This window comes from Trachypithecus francoisi, unplaced genomic scaffold, assembly GCF_009764315.1.
Source record: "Trachypithecus francoisi isolate TF-2019V2 unplaced genomic scaffold, Tfra_2.0 Lachesis_group12, whole genome shotgun sequence".
NCBI classification, from domain to species: Eukaryota; Metazoa; Chordata; class Mammalia; order Primates; family Cercopithecidae; genus Trachypithecus; species Trachypithecus francoisi.
The window spans coordinates 22,975,296-22,991,433 of NW_022681457.1; the positions used below are offsets into that span (position 1 = coordinate 22,975,296).

The following is a 16,138-nucleotide window of genomic DNA, read 5'->3' on the forward strand; positions in this document are numbered from 1 at the left end:
TGGAGGTACTGGATGGCTTATTGGGTAAAAAGATTAGTGTTTTCCCGTCTTGAGGTTTGAACCAAAACGGAGGGCTTGGCTGGGAGCAGCACAGTCATTCTCCAGGGATCAGTGGTTTGGACAACTCCTCTGAGCTTGTAGTAAGTAGGCAGCAGTCCATGTTACAAAACTATTGCACATGCTACTGACGCAGTTGGCCGCAATTGGCCCCATTGCAACAACTGTCCCATCGAAACTACCTGGAGTGGCTTGTGGAGACTTGTGTCCCTCGAGGGAGAGTGTCTGTCATTTGGGGAGACATGGTCATGTGGCACGAGCATGCTAGAAGTCATCCATCCAGATGCCTTGCTTTGCACTTGTTGGGGTGACTGACACCAGGCTTTGAGAACCTCGGATACAGCTTGTTCTTCCTTCCCTCCTTTATTTATTTAACAGTATTTATTACATGCCTACCCTGGCATCCCTTAGATAGCCAGCTTGCCTGGGATGAAAACAGGTAATTAAAGATTAGCAACTGTGACAGAGGAGAATCCTGAGGGTAAAGGCCCCAAGAAGACCCCTCTGAAGAAGGAACATCTAATCTTAGAACCCAAGGACTAGCAAGCATTAGCAAAGCCAAGGAGAGGGAAAGCCTGTGCCCATGCCTGGCAGGGAGGAAGCATTTGGCTTTGGGGGATCTGGAAAAGTTTAAGGCAACACAAGTGTTGAGGACAAGTGGTGAAAAGATAAGGCCACAGAGGTGCCTGGGGCCAATCCCGGCCCATTACTGTTTTAATAGTTTTCTGTACAATAAACAAGTCTTGGTTCGGAGTTACTGAAAACAGACTTTCTTTAATTAAGAAAATAAAATCAGGCAAGAAAAATGATTACAGAGATCAAAGCCTAAGGCTGGCAGTACCAGTAACTAACACCTGTGTACAGCATGACCCCCTTTTCAGAAGAAACCAGTGTAAATCACTGCTGCCTCTTACGAATACAGAATGGTCCTCACAGGACTCGGAGGTTCCCAGGACAGGGACTGGCTTGCTTGAAGTCACACTGCTGGTCAGTGGAAAAGGCGACACCAATCCTGAGTCCTTTGGACACTGGATACTGGGCATCGTTCATTGCCAGAAGTTTACAAAATCCTATTGGGAGAAAAGCAGGCTCTCTGGTATCATTTAGGGTCTAGAATCTAGCCCCTGCTTCCTGATAGACAAGAAGGTCCTTCAGGACAGGGACTATATTTTACTCATTATATCCGCAGAGCCAGCGTACATAGCACCTAGCACATAGAAAGCCCTTAGTGCTTATTGAATGAGTGAATAAATGCTCCTAAATGGTTTATGCGAATGTGAGAAACTTGAAGTCCGCTCAGAGGCCCCATCCACTTCCATCATACTGAGATGGGGAGAAGAGACTACCGGGCTTTTGGCTGATTTGCCAAGGACAACTCATTTGGGCTAAACAGTAGACTTTAGTCCATCCACACAAGTGCGGGAAGCCAAAAATGACCCACGGGAGTAGTGTGACCCAGCAAAGCTAGCACCTCCCCAAAAGAGAATGCACAACAGTGACAGCAGCTCCTGGAGTCTTGGCTTATTGGTTGGCTGAGCCTCTTTGGGGGCTGATGAGGAGCTGGGCCTGCAGGGTGCAGGGAGGCCAGCCTGTGTTTGCACATTTCCGTTTTATGTGTGTGAATGTCCTCAAATAACCCACCTTGCCTGCAGAAGAAAGCCAAGTGTCACACCCAGTTCTGGATTCCACATTAACAACCTCCTTCCGCAGTGTTAAACTTTGCCCTTGAGGCCTTTTGTTTAAGCTTTTAATCTGAAAAACAGATTCTGCTGCATCACAGTCCTCTCTGCCCTCTCTGCCCCTGCCATCCTAGCACTCTCTGCTCCTTTTGGGGGTTAAAGTAAAATATAAAATATAAAAAATGTTTCTCAGACATTTTTCTTTTTCCTCTAGAATGTGCATCCTGCCCTGTTAGTAAAAAGAGGATGTAAAAAGCCTTTTAAAATGTTGTTGCACACATTAGAGCATTTGTTGTTAACTCAGGGGTTGAGGCCATGGCCCTCATCAGCTGTGTCTTCGGCAGCCCCATGACCACATTTTGGAAGATGGCCCGTGTGTTCTGATTGCTCTCTGTGAAGCGTAAGAAATGGAAGAGATTGGCACCGTCAGAGGTACCTTCTGCCGTTTGAGGCTTCCTGTTTAGGATGCAGTCGGATAGATATTGTTTATGGTTCATAAAACCTGACTACTGTGAGTATTCCAGAATCCCAGTGGAATGGGATTCGAACTTTCATGGAGCTGTAAATTAACGGGCAGCCAGTGTGATAAAACTCCTCAGAGAACTGTGAGGGGGAAAGAGTCGCGCTGCAATGGTTAAATGAAATTTTATAAGCACATTCAGTGTGGAGCTGTTTTGCATTACATGAGTTGAATACCTTAGAGACGCCACATCTGCAGGCACTTTATTAAATCCTTAGTCAGCACTTTTCCAACCTGATGAGATTACTTCTTCATTTGACTGGAGAAAAGGAAAGCTGAGCTCTTGTCCTGGACTGCAGATTTCTTTTGATGTTTCACCTTGAACACTGAAAGAGGACAGTCACCTCCCTTCCCTCCCCACTCCCGCTCAGCACATCCCAAACTGTAGACATTGTGAATGTTACCAACTAATTTTACGTAACTGGAGCCTTGGTGGGAGTGTGCATTTATGGACCTCCACAACAACTACAGCTGAAAGTTCCTGAGGAAAAAATAGATCAAAGCTCTGTGTTTACTTCCTTAATGTAAATGTATCAAGATAACATCATCCTATATCGTATTGTAATAATGCCACTCACTGCACTTAAGGGAGGGAGATTCCTTTGTAGTCCATTTGGATACAGTAGAGTAGATTAAGGGGCTATAAAGTACGAAGGCAAAAACCATATGAAACCTAAGCTTATGTCACTAAATGTCTGAGGATGGTCTTTGTTTCATGTGTCAACATTTTCCCAGTGATTAGCTACTCAACCCCAACAATCGAATAATCTCAGATTTCTTTCATGTTTTTCCTATATGACCCAGGAAGAAAATATGCAGAACCATTCCTCAATTAATGTTCTAAAACTTGTACTGCTTGCATAATAGAAATTACAAGAAAATATCACAAGAGAAAAGTAGGTTTTTACAAACATTATATTGTCCATCTGGTGTTACTAGCAGCTCATGGAAGTTTCTAGAAATTGATTGGCTTACACATGTGTGACTGTCACACTCATCCCAATGGGATTATGAGTGTCTTTAACTACAAACTGATTAGGAGAAAATTCAGGGAGATATATGAATTGTTATTATTATTATTATTAGAACTGTCTATCTGCCATCTCTGCAAATAAGTGATTTAATCAGAGACTTCAAAAAAAAAAAAAAAAATTCCCTGTGTGGTTCCCCTAACCAACTTCCTATTCTGGAAAACCTTGGTCAAGTAGCTGGGTTAATTGTCATGAAGATTAGTGTGATGTTGAAATAAGTACTAATGGTCAAATTATAGGAGTGAACAAGTTTAAGAATAGGTTTTGGTTTGGGCCTGAAAGGGTTAATTAAGGTTTTTTCACGGGTTATTAAAGACCCCCAACCTCTGCCTTCAGGAGTCATATTGACACCCCACCACAGGGCAGCTCAGCCCCTCTATTGACATGTTGCTGGTCAGAGCACAAGAGCCTTCTGTGTCTGCAAATCATTGCTAAAATCATCTCAAGGAAAAAAAAGTGTGAAAGCTTTAACGTTAGACAAAAGCCCAAGAGTTGCAGCGCGCAGCTCAAAAACCCGGAGTCAGCAACTTCTATTGATTAAAAACTAACCTTTAAAGTAACTCTGAGAGTGTGTGGTTAGCATTTAAATTGAAACATGTCATGAGTTGATTTGTGTTACTGAATACCAACTCAGAAGGAGTAACATTCACATCGCATTTTTTTTTCTAATTCCCTTAAGCAGCTAAAGTAGTTCATGAAATGTCAATAGGGCAAGAAGAAAAAGAGGAGGGGCTGGTGCTGGGCCTTGTAGTTTTCTTTCCCATGCAAACATCCACCCCCCAAAAGAAAAGTGTGGAGAGTGAAACACAATAATTAGTCCTTTGTCTAACTTTCCCAAGTGCCAGAGAAAGACAGATTAATGAAATATACAACAGTGTTGGTTTTTGGAGTGGGGGTCTTGCTTGCTGTGTAGGTCATAAATTAGGCAGAATAAATACTTCAATGTGTTTGCAGCGGGCCTGCTACGTCAGAACCACTGGAAGGTTGGTGGGAGGAGAGCAGAGGGTTTCTTGCTAATGATAGTCACGTCTGGGTCTGTCTGGTTGCTAAGAGCAACCAGACATGATGTAACACCAGGATGAACTTGAACTTGGGGGACTTGAAAAGAGAACAATAGACCAGAGCAATCAATAAAGCCTATTTCAGTGAAGGATTACAGAGCTGCTCTGGGGTAACCTTGTCGGCAAGGCACATACTGAATAGTAAGATGTGTGAAGAAACTTTTTTTTTTTTTGCTTTGCTTTTTAAGAGAAGTGCAGAGGCACTGCAGATTTTTGTAGTGCCCTGAGGTCTCTTCCAGAAACTGTGGTGTGGAAAACTGCTCCCCCTGCTGACTCACTGGGTGCCAGGCCTTTGCTTCAAGAACTACCTTAGTGTCAGATTAAAGAAGTCTGGAATTTCACAACTGACTTAGAAAGTGTGAAAACAGAAATAGTAAGCATTATTCCCCGCACCTAAAGTTTGAGCCCATTTTGTAGAAGAGAGGAAGCGGCTCTAACGTGGATCAGAGTCAGCTGTTAGGTAGAGACCTACTAGCAACACACTTTGGAGCTCGCCTTCTCTCTCCTTTCTCTGCCCCTCTTCTTTTGTCCAGTTAGATTTAGGCCGTGTGTATTTGCCAGGCTGATGTCCTTTCAGGACACAAGGGGCTTTATTGTGTTCCTCAAAGCATGTGGTCAAAGAATAACATCTAAAAGCCTACAGGATGAGTAGTTTTTCGGTTTGGGCTTCAGTTTTTTAAACTTCTCTGGAAATCAAAGGTGGCTTGTGTGACTAGGAAATCTTATACCAAACTCCATGTAGCTATCACTTAGCCATGCATCCCTGGGGATCAAACGAGTCCTACTTTACCTAATTGAATCTCTTCCACAGGGATGATCCTTCACCTGCCTGAAGCTACCCAATTAGAACCCTTTCTGATACCATACCCTAGAACTTAAAGTATAATAAAATAAATAAATAAATAAATAAATAAAAGAATTCAGAAGCCTTGACTTTTGTTAGGCTTTGGTAATTTTTCTGTAAATAATGATAAATGTAGTGAATTTGTCAGGTATCTCTAGAGAAAAGTCGGCAAAAGCCACATACTTTTTTATTTCACTGGAGAAATTAACTCTGATATTAGTCCATAATTGCTCATTCTGTCTAGCTAACAGAAAAAGAAATGCCAGCAGATAAAGTGATAGATGACCAGACAGTTGCTCAAAGCTAATCACCTAAGAATTTACGAAAGGAAAAGGGAACCAGTAACTGGGCTCAGCAGGCACACAGAAGGCTCTAAATAAATGCTGCAAGCATGAATGAAGGCTCTAAATAAATGCTGCAAGCATGAATGAAGTGTATGCAGTGGCCTCATTTTTCCTTTGATCAGTGTGGTACTTAATAGAGTAAAATCTTGATCCTACTTAGTTATGGTGTTTCGTGTTTGAAAATACTATTTTAGATATATTGGGCTGAAAGGAGCATCTTCCCTCATAAAATCGAACATATATAAGGAAAGAAAAATACTGTGACTTGCTCAAAATCACCCAGGAAGACTGGGTCCAGCGCTTTTTCCACCTTACCTCTACTTACTCTTGTATCACTGTTGACCATCTGGGCCTGTTAGGAGAGTGTCACAATCATGTATTTAGTGCCTGCACCTCATTTGAAAGGAGATGTTGAAAATCATCAGAGTAGCCATTCATTGCCACATGAAGCCCCTCCCTTCACCCATTCTCCATTCATTCAACTCTTCTTCATTAAGAACGTTCTGTATTCCAGGCACTGGGCTAGGCACTGAGGATTGAATGATAAACAAGATGGTCGAGTTTCCTGCCCTCCTATAACTGCGCCCATCAGATAACGAAACCCTTATTTGTATTTCAAGTGAACAGAAATACCTCATTTTGTAAGACACACTCAGAATGTTGGAAAACCCCAACGAAGACAATGAATTACAATTTCAGAAGAGGAAGATCAGTTTCAGTGTCACAGGATTTGTTCTTGTCTGTCATGACTTTACTTTTCCCAACGAATCCCTCCCACATCCCTAAAGTAGATCCTGGTTGCATGGTTGAAAAGACAACTTCTAAAACACACTTTTTTACAAATTGTGCTTTTAATTATGTTTTTCCTTTTGTCTTCCAGTCCTGGTACCTGGGATAAAAGTTGCAGCGTCCCACCATCCACCAGACAGACCACCTGACCCCTTCTCAACTCTGTAACATGGACGCAACCTCAACCCAGCGCAGTTACAACTTCACTGTCAGTGGAAGGGGAGAAAAACCGATTCAAATCAACTTGTACATGGAAACAGCAAGCATTATGGTCAAACAGCAAAGGCCATAACCTTTTGGGATTTTTTTTAAAAAAAATACTTTAGGGACTGTTGTAATTTCTCATATGGTGCTGGAAATGGTTGGGCTTTGTAACATTTGAAGTGTTTCCATGGTAGCGTGAGCATTAGGTGACGTGGCTAGCAGAGGACTACCCTTGCTCACTGACTTCCTTACGGAGCCCGGCTGTTTCACAGTATTTCATGAATTTACCCACACAGGTGTGATCCTCCTTGAGCACTGAGGAGGCACATGGAGAACTAAATCTTTTGTAGTAGCTGAGATCTGCAATAACTTACGGGACAGTCAAAGGGCAATGTTTTTCTGTAACATATTGGAAAAAGAAAATGCAGTTGTATTCCTTTTTTATTTGTTCTTTTAGTTTGTTTTGGTTCAGCAGTCAGCAGTTAAGTATATAACATGGCCCGCAAGGACAATGAATCCACTCACATTGCAGAACAATTCCGAAAATGGCAAACTACTACTACTACTGTTCAGTTTTTTAAAAGTTTTGAAATGCTGCACTTACATTAAAAAAACAACAACAACAACATTTTTTCAACAATTTCAACAATGACACAAAAATTCACATGGAAATGGGGAAGATGGTCTGTTTTGACAGAAACTGACAGGAATCAATCAAAACAATCGAATTTTGAATTGAGTAAAGTGCAATTTCATTGGATAGCTAAATATCTTTGTAAGATAGAGATTGTTGAAAATTCTATTTTTGTTTTTCAAGTCCTTTCACCCCAGGACTCTAAATTATTGGGGTAAAAAACAGCCTTGCAAGAAAAAGGGGAGCTATTTTTGCTTTTTATGTTTTTTATTGTTAAACTTGTATCCCTTTAAAAACTGAAGGAAATTAAAAAAAAAAAAAACAAAAAAACAAATCTAATGGTGCTTTTACCACAATATGTTAACTACATTAAATGCTAATTAATTATTTTCTGTTATCAAAGCACATGACTAAAATGAAATCATGGTATCTGTTAATTTTATAAGCTAGAAGTCACTATAATGGATTATGCCAATTCTAAAAAATTGTACACATATCTGGCATCATAGGATTTATCAGTTATCAGACACCTCATTGTACCAGAGATTGTCCAGAAGTTTTAAAGACCTTTGCGTCCCTGAACTGGGCTATGGGAAATAATAATAGTAAGAATAATAATAATAATAATGAAACCAATACTGACACAAATGCTGGTGCCCATTCACATCAAGGGGTACTTGTTAGGGAAGAAAAAAGTTTGCACCCCCAAAAGTCCTGTATCTTATGAAAAAAAAAAAAAAAAAAAAAAACAAAAAAAAAAAAAACAAAAAAACCACAGAAACATAAAAAAAAGTGCAAGTGATTTTTCTACCAGACAGCGAAGCACCCCCTTTGCTTCCCATGCGACTTCAAGAAGGTTTCCTATACTATACATATATATACGTTCTGGTTGGCAAGCCCTGCTGATCAGAGAAAGTCTCTGCATGTTCTAGTGTTAGTAACTAATTTTTATATAGTTAATGTAGGATAAAGTAGAGTGCATTAAGACACAATATTGTAATCCCTACTCTAGGCACTTGCCTTTAAACTATGTTTTTCAGCCCTTCAGAAGGGTTCTACTACTGTCCTATACAATCAAGTAACTGAAATTCTTGGGAAGACACTTTGCTCCTCATCTTTCCCCCCGAAACAATGTTGTTTTGTTTTGTTTTTTTTCCTTAATTTGCACGAAAACAAAAATTCCATATCAATGTGCCTTGCCCTGGATAGCGATTATTTGTGGAATTGTTGCACATGCTCCTCTATTGAAAGGGGTTTTTCCCTAGTCAAGCATTTGGAGACACTTTTTGTAAATGTGACTTTTATGTCAGCCATCGTCAGTTTCAACATCTAGAACTAAATAGAAAGCTAGTTGTTCCGCAGATAGGAGTAGTCTTTATTGTCCTGTACGGTCGGTGGCAGTGCTATTCTGAGATCTGTAGATGCTTAGAATATCAGTATTTTGGATGTTGCTGCATTTTACAATTTATTTGGAGTCTTCCTTTATTTTCCCCCAGATATATGAAAATATGCAATACCTGCTTATATCATGTAGAAAAGCTTAGCAATTATTAATTTTTCTTTTATTTTTTTTTATTTGACCAAAGTCGGTGCTGCACTTGGCGCAGTGTGTTTTAGGTGTTTGTCTTTGTACTTTTTTGTGATTTTTGAATGCACGTGCGCAGGAAGGGCTCCTCTTAGAGAAGCAGTCAAACTGTGAAGCACTAAGCTGACCCTGCTTCAAGCAATTTTGTTTTTACAACTGTTCCTTTCACAAGCAAGCCTTAAAAAGAAAAAAAGACAACTTCCTTTTTCTTCAGCTCCCACACCCCATTTTTCTTAGCAGACTGCAGTCAATCCACATTCAATAAAAAGTATATAATGCCCATTTTTATATGCACGTTTTTAAACTTCCAAGTTCTGAAAATTGTTTACTGGTTATCTCTATTTAAGGAAAAAAAAATAAAATAAAACATTTTGGATTTTCATATGTGTCTGATAAGTGGTTGAATAGTCGTTTGGCGCTGTTGTATGGTGTGATTGTCAGTGGATGGTGTCACTTCCTATAGCCAGCCAGCATACTTTGCCTTCCCCTATAGCACTTAGCTGGGCATTACTTTATTATGACATATGTGCACTAAAAAAAAAAAAAAGAAAAAAAGGAAAAAAAAAAAAGAAAAAATAGCAGCTTTCAGTGCTTCACAGTGAAGGGAAAAAAGCCTAGACAAACATTTTGTCAGAACCTTGCAATAAGCCAAGGTATTACCAGTAAATTGGTTGTATATACAATAAAATTGCACCCTTTTTTAAACAAAACAAACTAAGCAATAGTTTGGGCAGTTTTAGTTGTTTTTAGTGAGCATGTTGTAGTCATGACTGCAAAGAGAGAGAATAAACTGCCCACTCAGAAGATATGTAATTTGTATTGTTGTATAGTTTTATTGATTACACTGATTTATTCTACCCTATTTTATAATGCAGGACTTTTGTAATGTTGTTTAAATGAGGAAAAATTTCTGTCAAATTAGCCTAGTGAAATTTCTGATTGTTCATTATAAAGGCAGCGTTCATAGAATTGCTTTTCTTTCTTTTTACCCCCCTTTGGGAACTGGATTTAAGTTTAAAACTTTCCTGTTTCCTTTTTTTTTTTTTTGTAAGTATTTAAATACAGTTATTTTTTTCTCTCAATGGTATAGCATATTCCTATGCTTGAGAAGTATAGGTCTACTGAAAAACCATTGTAAATGGACGTTACAGGTATGCTGTATTTTTGAAGGTATTTCGTTGTATTAAGTTTGATGAAGCTAAAATTAGGGAACTCTGAACAGATTTGCAGGAAAAAAATGTTTTAAAGGCTTTAAAACATTAGGGAGGCAGTCTAGGGTGATAACGAACAGGGGTTAAGTATTAAATACACTAAGTTACATTTTTATTCATGTTTCATTGTCCAGAAAGCAGCAGGAAACTAGTTCAGTTGTGATCAAGCAGGAAAAAAGAAACAGCAACAGTTTCCAGTGTTTTTGCTTTTTAGCTTAAAAGCATAGTGAAGATGCGTGAGGAAGACTTTGCTACCTGGGGTGTGTAGACAGACAGACTGAGAGCTATCAGCATTTGAAGGCCCAGCCCTTGACTCTGAGACACATTTGAATTTTTTCTCTCCCATCAAATGGCATTAACAAGATTGGGCAAAGATGAGTCCCTCAAATTTCTGTGTGTGTGTGTTTTTGTTTTTTTTTTTTTTTCCTTTGGGAACTGAAGTCAGAGGCACGAGCAGTAAATCTTAGCATTTTTCTGTAGACTTTTTCTTCTGGCCCTTGTCCCTGCCGGCAAAACACCCCTTTTCTGATCATCTGTGGGCAGAGGCCCTCCCAGTAATGCCACTCTCTCCATGCTAGAGAGCCTTCTCTTTCCTCTGAGGTTTGAACCGATGTTCTGTTTCTACACACCCTGGCAGGACAGGTATGGTCAGCCTGCTCCCCAGGCCCGTCCCTGCCGCCAGGTGTGGGCTCTAGGCAGGCCGACAAGGTTACACCTCCCAAAGCTTGTGATCTTCATTTTCTCACAGTCGAAGTGTGAAGGAACCCAGACTTCCCCGAGCCACGGTGTTCAGTCAGCCCACAGGAATATGCAGGACCCATCTCCAAAAGATTGTCTTTCATTTTTTCCAAACCCTTAGCCCCATAAGGTTTGAATCCTGTAGTTACAGTGGCATAAAAGATTGACAAAACCTGGATTAAGGAAAACTTTTTTGTGCGTGAATTTTTTTTTTTTTTTTTTTTTTTTTTTTTTTTTTTTAGGGGAAAGGGATTCTAAGAATGTCATTTAATGTACTTCACCTCATGTCTCTGGAAATATCTTTGTCCATAGTGGTGGTGGTCTCTCTCTCTCTCTCCTCTCTCTCTCTCTCTCTCTCTCTCTCTCTCTCTCTGTTTGCTTCTGTTTTCTTTCTTGTCTTCATTCTTTCTTTTCTTTTTATTTTTGGTAGCAGGCCTCCATAGAACAAATCTAAAACACAACCACCATAGTAATGTAAGGAGAGCTTCAGTGGCACCTCACCACCCACCTCCGAGATCTGTCCAAAGACAGTCTCAGAAAGCTGCACTGCCCACCGGCTCGGCTTTCATTCAAATAGGCTTCCAAGGCCAATTCTGTCTTGAAGTCAATGCATGTATTTACTGTTTGACAGTAAACCCGCTCTGCCTTCTCCACGTCCAAGGCTGTGCATTCGTCTAATTAGCGTCGTGTATGTTTTCCTTTTATTTTTTCCAATAAAAAAGCAGTGGGATGAAAATTGCTTTGATATATAGCAGGTAACATTGAAGCTATTCCATAGCACTTAACTGTAGTGAATACTGTGTCACCAGTTTTGAAATCAATTTAATGTTTAATGCAAATCCATTACATGGTGCTATTATAGGCTGACAAAATGATTTACACAAATGTGACAACTTGGGCTCAATTCACTCTGCTTTCCAACAGTGTAAATGCATAGCAGTGTTTATCTGCATGAGAACTATGCACTAATCTATCTGAAGAAAAAAACTATATCAACTTTGGTATCTACTTTCCGTTTACTCCAATCCTTGCCTTTTTGGTCATTGTTATAATGCCAGCTTTAGGACAGAAAGAATTATAAGAAAACCAGCATAATACCTGATATATTAAAATGTAGTGCCTGTGAAATCTGTATTATATTGCTCTTCTGAAGTAAGATTTTTCTACACCGGTAGCCTTCGCTGTCTGTCAGTCAGGACCTTCTGGTATAGGTGATGTAAAATAACCGTACAATATTAATGCATGCTATTCCATAATGCTTAGTGAACTGTATGAATATTACTCAAAGTTATGTTAGTCTTTTTTTCTGACTTGGTTCTTGTCAGCTAGATTTAAAGGTATTTCACTGAGAACGCAAATTCTGTCTTTTCTTGATTTCGGCTGTTTTCAGTATTTTGGAGGTATACATTTACTTAAATTCAGTATTACTTGTGTTTTGTTTTTGTTTTTGTTTTTTGTTTTCTTTTTCCTAGGGGACAAGCATGGGTGTTTGATTTCAGAAATCAGTACCTGGCGAGATTTTTGTCTGAAAACAACTATTTGAATTTCAAGAACTGTGCCGCGAAGACACCCTGAGAACATTTGCAAGTCAGGGGCATTTTCCTTGACCCTCAACTGACGCTGTGCTGAGACTGATACATTTTCTTAATGGACAATGTTCAGCCAGGTACCCATGCTTGATCCGTCTTCACACCAGACCTCCTCATATTAAAAGGAAAAATAAGAAAAAAAAAATTAAGAAATCACATGGCTATTTAGTTTCATGCACAGTTGCAATATCTTCTTCAAAAATAAAACTCTGTACAAACTTTGGGCCCGATTCATAAGAAAAAGAAGTTTGCTATTAACACGGGATTTTTTTTTAATATACTTTTTTTGGTCTAAATTTGAAATTACTTGCTTTCCAAATTAAATAAATTTCATCTCATTTTTTTTCCCTAAACCAGCACCCATCTGCCTTTTATTCCCCAAAGAGTTACCTTACCCAGATTAGGGGGATGGCATGTGGGGAGCAGATAGTGGAAATGCTTAGAAAGATAAGGGGGACCACCCACGGCTGGGCGTGAGAACAGGGAGGCTGTGTGTGGGGGTGGGACCTCACCTGTGTGCCTAGCATCCTGAGTGTTACATGTAGACACATTAGCCGATTTGATTCAGAAAAACAAACTTTCCCACAATGTGTCTGAACCACAAGAGTATACAGTGGAAGTGCTACCTCTAATCTAACCAGAGCACCTTCATGGTGGAAAATACCCACCAGGTCGTACAATGTGAACTTTTGTATCTCTGCAGTGGTTTCAAGGACATATAGTGTCCAACATATGGGCCATTTTTCCTGCTGTTTTTATACTCAACTTCTCAAAATGAAAAAAGCTTTTATTTTTCCTTTGACTTTATTTGTGTTGTTCTTATTTTTTAAATTTTTATTTTTTTGGTAATAGTCTGTAAATTAGCCTTTTTGGGTTTTTTGTTTTTTTTTTTTTTTCTTTGACATTGCAACCGAAGGTCATAAGGCCGCTAGCTCCGCTGGGACGGAGGCTTGAGAGAGCTGCCAGCTCGGTGCCTTCTCCCTGGTCTCAGACCGTCGTCTCTGCACTGCGAAGGCATTTGGTAGCCTCACCACTGAGATACTAACTAGACCTAGACTAGGAGCTTTATCAGGTTCTAGGAGGTCCTTCAGGAAGACTCTCAAAGGCAAATCCCTGATCTCCCATCCCACCCTTAGCCCTGCCCTCTCACCAGAGCAAAATTCACTGGGGACTTTTCCCCACCACACATGGAAATCTGTCCACTCGGAATACCTCCGTTTTCCATTTCAAATTGTAGGGGGAGGGGATGGAACACTTCCAGTGATGGTAAGAAATCTGTTATGAAATGAAACACCCCCCGTGTTAATAACTTGGTCTGAAATCTGTTTTTATGAGCCGGGCCCCCTGTGCCTCTAGTATACTTGTATTGACTCTCATAGTTACCCTTTTAGTTTTACTGTGTTCTGTGAAAATTTGTAATTGGTTGAGAATCACTGTGGGCGTCCATTCTTATTCAACTAAATCTCCACAGGTTTTTTGAGCTGGTGTGGATTAGTTTAACTCTTGTATTCAACCATTAGTGCTACCACCTTCTCACATTACAATACAATTACTGGAAGCAAGTACTGCATTTCCTATGCAACAAAAAAGGAAAAATAAAAAATTGCTAATGCTATGGAAGTTGTGTCATCATTTGCTTTACAGCGTGCCTGGGTGATTGAGTGACGGTCACGGGTGTGGACTGGAGGCTCCCACAGAAGATGGTCTTTATACACCGTGGGATTTGTCAGGCACATAGCATCCTTGGCTGTGTTCTGACGGGCAGTGTTATTTTTTCACCTACCTAGACAAATACAGGACTTGACACTCACAGAGTGTTTACTGTGTGCTTGATATTGTTCTGAGTGTCATATAGATTGTCATATCAGTTGGGACCCAATCGGAAATCAGGAATAGGATTCAGTGGGTTTTCCAACAGGGGCTGTAAAGTTGCCTAGGTATTAGTAACTGCGGGATACAGCCACCACCCCTGGAGCTGGGGAAACTGAAGGGAAAGGTGGGCTTACCAGAACCTAGGCACTCAAGGAGGGACACCACACAGCTGATAACTGGGTCTTTTCTGAGGGGGGTGGTCACCATGAGGGTGGGGACAACACATGGCCAGTGGCCAGACCTCTGAGAAGACATGGGGTGCTGGCGCTAGAATCACTGCGGGGAATGAAGGGGAGATTAGTACTTCTAAGAAGGTGAGGTGTGGCTGGTGCCAGAGTGCCCAAAGGAGCTGGAGGCTGCAGGTGCAGCTGTCCTCTGCTGCGGTGGCATTGTGGACAGAAACTGAAACCAGAAGTCCCTTCGCCCTCTTCCTCCTCCTCCTCCTCCTTCTAGGCTCCTGCCTGTGTCTCTCATGGGCTGGACCTAATGGTAGCCATAAGGCAAGGGAGTCTGGAAAAGGTAACGAGAAAAATATCAGCCCCAACCCCATGAAGCAAAATATAGATGAGACAGCTTGGAGACAAGACGATACATAAATAACAGCAGACATATCTCAGTCCATTCAAACCTCACAGCCACTGGGGAGACAGGGTCTCAAAATCTGCTTTTATCCTCTTATAGATGAGGAAACCAAGGCAAGGGGAGATTAAATAATTTATCCAAGTCCATATAGTGCGTAATTGACACAGTGGGATTTGAATCCAAGAAATCCGGCCCCAACCTCCATCCTATAATCACTGCAATATATTGACTCTTAATTATTTATTCAATAAATACTTATTGAGTGCCTACTGTGTACCAGAGACCATGCCAGGGGCTAGAAATAGTAAGTAAAGGTGGGGCATCTATGCTGATAAAGTATGCATTCTAGTGGACAAAAGAAACATTTAAATAATGTTTGAACAGCAGCAAAGGTAAGCACGTGGTTGTGATACGTGCCATAAGTGATATACATTGATGCAGGAGGATGCCATGAGCTCAAGAGTTCAAGACCAGCCTGGGCAACACAGGGAGACCCCATCTCTACCAAAAATGTAAAAATTTAAAAATCGGCTGAGCATGGTGGTGTGCACCTGTGGTCCCAGCTACTTGGGAGGCTGAGGTGGGAGGACGGCTTGAACTTGGAAGGTTGAGGCTACAGTGAGATATGAGTGACAGAGCGAGACCCTGTCTCAAAATAAATTTGTTTAAAAAGAGGTATATACATTGCCATGAAAGCCTAATGAGACTAGTGTGATAGGTAGAAATTAACCAGGCAAAAGAGGGAAGAAACAATATTCTGCGCAGAAAAACAAAGAACCTGAGTCAAATGGAGCTCAGCACCTGTGAGGGGCTAGAGGAAGATTTGTTTGGATGAAGAGGAGAAACGGAGAGGAAATGCGGTACAAAATGAAGCTTGATATTTAGGTCAAGACATTGTGGGACCTTGCAGGTAGGTTTGTCCTACCCTCTAAGAGCTTTATAAAACATGTATCAGTCAGATTAGACTAGGTCTATGCTGTCATACAAATAAGTCCAAAATCTCAGTGGCTCACAACAATAAAGGTTTACCACTGATTTTACATGTCTATCAAAGGTTGCCTGGGGCCTCTGCACAGGATCTCATTCCGCGACCCAGGGTGAAAAGTAGCTACCATATGGACCACTGCTGGATGTGTTAGCAAGGCACATAGCTGGCTTTTAATATTCCAACTGGATTTGACACACACCACTCCGCTCACGTTGCACTGGCCAGAGCAAGTCGCCGGGCCATGTCTGGGTTTGACAGGACCTAGAAGGATAGTCCTTCCCCACAGAAGGCTTAGAGAACATGATTGCAAACTAGTTAAGAGAGGAGAGAGAAGTAGGACCTGAGTGGAGAGGGCCGCCGAAAAATAGCTACTGCAGCAATGGAAGAGATGACAGATTCCCAGGCTGTGG

The 16,138-nt window shown here is 40.8% G+C and overlaps 1 protein-coding gene across 5 annotated transcripts in view; it reads left to right on the forward strand.

Annotated features, from left to right (window-relative positions):
* The window catches only part of NFIA (nuclear factor I A), a 387,296-nt gene extending 373,394 nt beyond the window's left edge, over positions 1–13,902 (forward strand). For 3 of the 5 annotated variants that reach the window (XM_033225085.1, XM_033225081.1, XM_033225079.1), the window contains one exon: positions 6,417–13,902. In XM_033225085.1, the coding sequence (XP_033080976.1) occupies positions 6,417–6,434 (18 nt within the window). In that variant the 3' untranslated portion in view covers positions 6,435–13,902. The remainder of the gene's footprint in view (positions 1–6,416) is intronic. The other 2 variants (XM_033225082.1, XM_033225083.1) reach the window with 2 other exon arrangements.
* The last annotated feature ends 2,236 nt before the right edge of the window (positions 13,903–16,138 follow it).